The 7,841-nt window shown below is 42.5% G+C and overlaps 2 protein-coding genes across 2 annotated transcripts in view; both read right to left on the reverse strand.

Annotated features, from left to right (window-relative positions):
• Positions 1-7,841, reverse strand: part of LOC121891932 (nectin-2-like) — a 933,424-nt gene that overhangs the window by 183,607 nt on the left and 741,976 nt on the right. The gene's annotated exons all lie outside the window — the stretch shown is intronic.
• On the reverse strand, positions 2,986-5,587 carry LOC121891977 (thymosin beta-12). The gene is made up of 3 exons (XM_042404709.1): positions 5,481-5,587; positions 4,147-4,259; positions 2,986-3,980 (listed from the first exon to the last, which is right to left on the reverse strand). The coding sequence occupies exons 2-3, from the start codon at positions 4,244-4,246 to the stop codon at positions 3,949-3,951; spliced, it is 132 nt and encodes a 43-aa protein (XP_042260643.1). The 5' UTR covers positions 4,247-4,259; positions 5,481-5,587; the 3' UTR covers positions 2,986-3,948.

Genomic DNA, 7,841 nt, shown 5'->3' on the forward strand with positions numbered 1-7,841 from the left:
GAAGGCAGCACATGTAGCAAAAATATCACATGACATCACATGATTCTGTCTCTTCAGGACTCCATTCTACCTTTATTGATTTGCATAGACGGCTATTTATGCGTTACTAGCACCTAAAAAAATAATCAAGGTCTGCCTTTATTTAACTACTGCTATCCTTTTATGAGCGTCACCACAAAATAAACTAAAAACCACTAACCGCATCTAACAATAACAATTCCACAGCTTAGTTTAAGAAATCCAGGCAGCTTTAGTTTCATCCATATGACGATGCGGGAGTCCCCGAGCACTTTGATAGCTGTATAAGATTACACTCTGAAGTCACATCCTCTGAGCTCACACACACACACACACACACACACACACACACACACACACAGCCCCTGACCCTTATAACATGGCAGCTCATACCTCATGTGCTTGTCATTGCTTTGCCATATGTCGATGAAAAAAGCACCTGTGCTGAGCGTTTGTATCTGATGACTTCTAACTATCAAATCTGCACGAGTGGCGACAAGTGTGGCATATATACATGCTGGGCTTCTGCATATGTGCAGCTAACTTGTCTCTTTCTCTGTTTTTTTTTTTATTTTTTTACCACTGGCCTGTCATCAGCAGAGATAACCAGCAACAACAATGAGGCCACAAACAATCTAGAGAGATATGGTTTGGACAGGAAATTGCAATAATGACACAAACACGATGCTCACAAACATGTTTTTCCTGTTTAGCTGCTCCCTCTCTGCAGCTGTGATGGCTGAAGACAAGCTGGATATTTCTCAGTGCATTAAATTTAATGGTGAAGTGTTAACATTTGCTCAATGGCGGGGACATCCCGCTTCACTAACAATGCCGCACGTAGCCCCCGGGTGGGTAGAAGCCGTCCACAGCGGACTCAGTATTGTGTGTCTCTGCCAGTTGGCTCTATGCTAACATGCTGGTGTTAGCATAGAGGTTTACCTTGCAGGTTTACCTTCTTAGAATCAAATTTCATGGCAATTCATCCAATAGTTGTTGAGGCATTTCATTCAAAAACACAAATATGGCCGTCAGGGTGGTGCTAGAGGAAGAGTCAGGGGACCACCAAAGTCATCAGGATACATTGTCTGGGAACCATGAACGTTCAACCCATCTAGTAGCCAAAAACTAGCCACACCTACAGTAGTCAGCTAGCACCAAGTTCAAGAGCACAAAGATCCACAATCCTGCAAAGGGAGCTTCAACAATGGCACAGGTTCGCCTGGCCGTTAATCAATCAATCCCTCGGTTAATGAGGCCAGTTTAAAAGACATGCCTTTAGTGAGGAGACAAGAGGCTGCAGGAGACAGATGGCCACACACATCTAAAGATAGATAAGAGAGCAGAATGTGCTGCGTTCATAATCTCTGGAGTATTCAAAACACACCGACAGGACAGGTTTGATGACGGTGTGGAGTGCTTGCCAGGGAGAAAAAAGCCTCCAAGAGGATAACAGCCATCCGACCGCCCAACCCCAAGAAGTGACTCAGCAGCAGCTGTTGCCATGGGTTACCAGGCAGAACACGCGTAGCATCCCGACGAGCTTACACATCTGACCCCCTCCTCTCCCCCTCCTCCACCCCTCTTCTCCTCTGCATCCTAAAGCGGCAGACAGTGACTCCACCCCAACTGCTGCTCCACCTTAAATCCTCTGTCACTTTCTCAGGAGGCTCTGATGCAGGCCTGTGTGGAGCCATGCAGCATGCGGAGGAAAGGCAGAGAGAAATGGGAGATGGGAGGTGTTAATCCCATCTGAGAGAGGACGTGGACAGCCCATGAGAACAAGGCCGCTGCGAGGCTTTGGCCTAGTCTCCCTGCACTAGCACACTAACCTCCTCCTCAACGCAGATTAATGCCTTATTAAGAGCAACTGACTTAACACCAATCCACTTACACTAACATATAAGATTTGTGGACTATTACGTGCTCTGAGATAAATCACACCATCATCTAGGTAAGAGACAGACGTGCAACTTCGATAATGTCTCCTCATTGCTCGGTGATGGCGGTGTTTATCCGCAACAGGAAACACACCCAAGGGTTAAACACAATGATACACCTGACTTGCTTAAAAATGTGAGTCATGTCCCACTTTTGATCACACAATGCATGCCATTTACAGGAAATGTCAGCAATGTCATGCTAATGACATTAAGGCTTTGTAGGCGGTGGCTAATTTAGGATGAAGGGCTGAGTAAATCTCCTGCTGAGGCTACACCTTGTATTCTGGGTCAGGGCAGGCTGTCCCATAAGCCACCACTCCCCAGTGCACCAAACCAGCTGAGCAATGTAACTTAAACATGCATCAATACTTTTATTCCTTCTACTTTTTTACTATAAATCCTTTACAGAAAAGGGTAACCTGGATAAATGCATCCTGTGTTATGCATGCACGTTCTATTAAAAGGTTCCTTAAAAGCTTGTAGCTTAGTTTGCTAATGCCTGAAATGATCAAAGTCCCCCTGCTGTGTTCTTCAGGAAGTAGAATCTATTTTTATGGATTGCAGGACCGTTTTTGTTCCCATGGCTCTACTTTCTCTGCAGTAATCACTAGCTTTGTGCTGACAGTGCTGTTAACAACTTCTTCAGGAGAAGACCTTCATGACAGGTGGTCTAACAAGTTGCTTTCATTTCCCCTCCCTCACTGGCACACACACACAAATACAAAATTGATCCCCTGTGCTGGTAAATCCCTGCACGGCTTGCTCTGGAGAAGTTTAAGCCCTTCAACAGTGCACAGCCTCATCCCTTAAGTAATGCTGAAGGATTGTTAGGCAGTTGAGGAGCGTAAGATAAGTGTGAGAAGTGGGTTAGCTATACCAACATTAAGCTGTACAAATATTACGTGAAGATAAAATGAGGCTTCTAAAGTGTGATAAAAAGGTGCGGTGATGTTGGGTGAAGCGTGGATAAATAAATGTCTGAGGATGTGTGTGGCATTGCCAGAGGAAACACTTCGCAGCACACTTCTTAGTAACAAATTCTTTTTTATTACAACATTTCACGGTTTTCCTTTTCTGGTAATGGTTTGTGGCAGATTAACATGACTGCTGGGACTTTACAAAACTGCAAAGAATTTTGATCTACGGTTGAAAGCAAACACATGGAATCAATTGCCGGTGTATTTTTTTTTTCTTCTTTTTTTTCCCCACATTTGAGACAATTCAGAGACAGATTGCAACATAAAAGCTATCCCGAATCACTCTGACAAAAGGGCCAAAGTACGTTACAATTTAACCTTTAATAAAGGTCCATTTCAGTATCTCCCAGATCTAGATGGAATCCGTTACACTTTTTTTTTTTTATCCTTGTGTACATACAAAAGAAAAAAGACTGTGACAGTCAACAGTATCAATTTTTGGGGCATTTACAATTTGGCCAGCGTACAAACAAAGTTGTGCATTTCCGAAAATTAGAAGACGAAAAAACAATAAAAAACAAGAAAAAGCTTGACGCCTCAGCTTTGGCGCAAAAGCAGCCACGCAGGAAGTTGGGTGTCGGTGGTGGTTGTGAGACGATGATGAGCTTCCTGGGACGCAAGCCACGCCCCGTCCCTTATGCCTCTCTGCTTGCACGCCGATGTTATGGTGGTGCTTGAGAGGAGAGGTGCGCCTCTGGGACCGTCTTCTGCAGTCCACCCTCCCTCCGCCTCAGACAAATCTTCCTCATCACCCCAAAAGCAAGACGAACGCCTCACACCGAGGTGCTTTAAGGTGGTATTTGCTGAGGGGACAGGGGGGCCGACTGCCCTGACGAAGGCATCATCTGTCGTCCGCGGACTGTGCAGCTTGGTTATTGTTGTCGTTTCATAATTTCGGTTACAAAGTTATACAGCTAAAAGAAGTGACTGAAAACAAGGCAATGCAGGGGCGGGTGGGTGGGGGGGAGGGGGGGGTGGGGGTGTACAGTGCATGACGTGAGGAAGGGGCTTCACGACGTCGCAGCCTTCTCCTGTTCGATGGCTGTGGAGAGGGAAAAAAGAGGAGAGGAGATATTAGATTCCCACTGAAAAACTGGATAAAAATGAAGAAAAATATGATGTAATAATCCCCCACCCTCCTCCCACACACACACACACACACACACACACACACACTTCCTTTCAGCTGCAGGAATTTGAGTCCTTACTTTCTTTTGAAGGCAGGGGATTCTTCTCCTGCGTCTCTGTCTTCTTCAGCTTGCTCTTGTCGAAGCTGGTCACCTCTGAGATATCGGGCTTGTCGCTCATTATTGCAGTTGATCTGTGAGGGAACAGAGAATAATCAGAGAGGGTTTGACAACCAGCAGATAACTAGTTCCACTCTTATAATTGCACCACTGATCACGTTAGAGCTCAAAAGGTATTAATGCGCAAACTACAGGTGCTTATGCGTCACCTGTGCGCTTTTACGAGAATATTACTGTAAAAATATCTATTACAAAAAAAGGAACAAAAACCACCAGAGCACTTTTTTTTTAGCAGTCGAAGGGCGTTGCCTAAATCTCAGTGGCCAAAAAATCTTTTAACTACATGCGCAACCGCAGACTACTTTTCTCTCTAATGTGCGCGTCCGCCTTCTTTTGTTCGCCTGCGGCTCTGTCCGGCGTGATTTGCCTGCCATCCATCCCCGTTATCCAACACGCTGCCCGGGATGTTGCACACAAGGGACAGGCTGCTGCAGACAATGAAGCCAGTCCAACCAGATATTTACATAACAATAGGAGTTCCCATGCTGGGCAGACCGAGAGAAAGGCATTAAAAAAAAAACAAAAAAAAAAACGAGAGAAATAGAAAATGACTGCCTGCGTGTGTGCTGATATTCTTCTAAAAACAACCTTTAAATAATAAAAATGATTATATCTATTGAATCTAGAGGTAAAATCTCAATTCATGTGTGTCCACGCAGGGGCTTTCCACATGGACGCTGTGCAACATCCGCAAATTCACTTGTCACGTAGCCTACTTCTCCCCTTGGGGCGCAATCTGAAGGAACCACCGCCCAGATTGGCATTTTTTTTGCTCAATCATCTCGCTCTTAAACATCTGAGTTCAACTCCAAATTTTTCCAAAAAAAAAAAAAAGTGCACTCATACAAACCCACCCTGCGTGCTCATACACACACATAAAGCGCCGAGGACGCCTTAAGCCATCATTTTAATAACGGAACCAGGCGCATACTCGACCACAAACGACAACAAAGGAAACGGGCTGATATGCATACATGTGTGCGCCTAAGACAAAAGACATGCCAGCCATGCATGCCCTACTGTCATATCTCACCCTCCTCTCGGTTATTACAATAAAATAACACTCATTAAAGAAACCTATTATCTAATCTTTTTGTCCTTGCTCATGTATTTGGCACAACATCCCTCCTCTGCGCCTTGATCACATTTCTCACATTTCTATTACAGTTTTTTCCTCTTAAAGCTGCAGACAATAAAGCATAAAGAATGACTTATATTATCTGAATAGAGCTTACCGAGGTGTGGTCTGATGAGTGGAAGTTCTCTGGTCAGTGCGTTGCAGCAGTAGTGGTGCGTCTTTGCGCAAGCATTAGATATAGTCAGAAATATGCTAATGACATCTGACATCACCACCACCAGTTCCCAGCCTCCGTATCCCCCTGCTGGAGAAGCACAAACACTCCATCCTCTCATACTGAAACCAAACACTGAAAACCCCTCAAAAGCCACCTTATAGTAGTTCCCAGAGCAAATAACTGTAAATATATGGTTTTATTTTGCGTCTGTGTTTGATTGTAGGCCATGTGGCGCAGAATGCTACACTCCATCTGTTATTTTATCACTGCAATATGTCCACATGGTTTATATACACTTCAGTTCAACATCACTGCAGCTGTTTTACATCAAAGTATCATTAGTTGAACTGTATTCAAGCTGAAAACGACTCTTGCAAATTCAACAGCACATTAATTCTCATTACTTTTGTCTGTGGCACATTTATGTAGACTGGGTTCCCCCTGGTGGCGGTGTCATATTATGAATCACTCTCTTCACGTCACAGTAGATCCAAGACCTACAGTGTGCATTAATTAACAGATTAAGCTACAAGAGTATATAATATTAGCTTTAAGATACATTTATGCAAATATATAATCTTTCTAGCTTTTTACCAAACAGAAGTTCTCAGTTCAAGGATGTAAATTTGCAAGTATGTGATGTTAAGTAAAAGACTAACCTTAAGTGGGGTGTTTTGCAGCTCACCCCAGCATTTGACCACCTCACGAGTTAATATCAGCTTCTCTGCAGTGACAAACTAAACATCTTCGTGCACCATTACAATTCATCAAGTAAAAATACAAGTTCGAAGTCCTCCCTCCACTCAAATATATGTTTTGTTGATATTTACTTCAGTTGGGTGTTTGAGCTTCACTGTGCAGGATGATGTCTGTACAAAGTTTAACAGGTTGTTTTCACATTTGTCTGCTGAAAGTGGAAAGTTCCTGTGCTCACCTTAAATCTGAGTTAAAGGTGTGCACGGCTGAGCATGGTTTGTGACATCACAAGTAGTTTAGTTTAGTAGCCAATTGTGGTCTAGTATGCAATTTACACAAGTATGATGTAGAAGATGAGGCCTCCAACTCTGAGAATGGATTTTTTCGTGTGTATTTTTTAATATTCAGAGGATTTTTATGTCTTAAAACATGGACGGGGTCTTTAACTTTTAGGTACAAGAACAACTTGCTGGTAATTTTCCAGAGCTTCCAACCACGTTGGATTTTTTTTTGTCAAACTGCTATTAACCCAGTTCAGTAATGACCCCTCCAGCTCAAATTCATTACTGTGTGTTAAATCAGGGCTTCAGCAGCCACCCAAATGAGTTAAACTGCACATTTTATGTATTTCTATTCTATATACACACACACACTAGTGAAGTGGAAATCAAAAACAAGCAGGACAGTGTATTTGTAAGCCATTGTCAAAGCTTTATTGTCAAACAAACAGCTTGAAGTGTTACATATTAAAAAAAAAAATTAATCACACTTTTCCACCAACTGTTTTATCCACCTAGAGGCAAATAGTGAAACCTGCCTCATTCAAACAAAAGTGACCCATTAACAGCTGTGACAATTAACCCCTTTTTTTTTTTTCTCATGACTTCAACTGAAGTCACGATTAAATTCTTAACACTATAACCAAGCTTTGGGCTCAATGAGTATTCGTGACCTTTTGAAAAGTGGGTAAAGCACCCACTACACCTCGTACTAGACACTTTTAATCAACAACAGACCAGTCCGAGAGTGTGGAAAGTTGTCACAAAATGTTAGATTTTTTTATTTTTTATTATTTTTTAGCGCAATTAAAAATATTGAAGGAGAAGGCTGTCATTACAATCACAGTAGCTTATTATTGAGAGAAATTACGTCGCAGCTCTAGGATGCATCAGCACATTTGGCAGGTGAGTGACTCAGTGTGTTCAAGTCTAATCTCTCTTAGCCTCCTATTTATGTCTGGACATGATTAGATTTGTGGTGCAACTTTTAAACTACTGTCTGGGGCCTGATGATAGCACAAAGCAAAAATTATTATTACAATCAATATAGGATTAGCTAAATAAGGGTTAGGCATGAACTATATTATTTTAATACTTTTAGCAGCTGTTAAAGCAAACATGTTGAAGGAGGGAAGGTGCACCTTTTCACATTTTAAAGGCATATTATGCAGGATTTTCCTAAAAAACATTGTATAGAGTCATACAAAAATAATCGCTCTCTATCATCACTTACGACCCACTAGTGTGTGTTATCTGCAGAAACCTGCCATCTGCCTGCATTTTCTTATTATTTTGTTGTGTTTTGAATGCTTCTGGGTGTTAGGGG

Source organism: Thunnus maccoyii, chromosome 24, assembly GCF_910596095.1.
Source record: "Thunnus maccoyii chromosome 24, fThuMac1.1, whole genome shotgun sequence".
NCBI classification, from domain to species: Eukaryota; Metazoa; Chordata; class Actinopteri; order Scombriformes; family Scombridae; genus Thunnus; species Thunnus maccoyii.

Bases quoted from the DNA above. Each gene is read 5' to 3' on its own strand.
- LOC121891977 (XM_042404709.1), bottom strand. From the start codon at position 4,246: ATGAGCGACAAGCCCGATATCTCAGAGGTGACCAGCTTCGACAAGAGC. The intron at 3,981-4,146 runs GTAAGGACTCAA...CCCTCTCCACAG, and splicing joins TCCCCTGCCTTCAAAAGAAA to CCATCGAACAGGAGAAGGCT.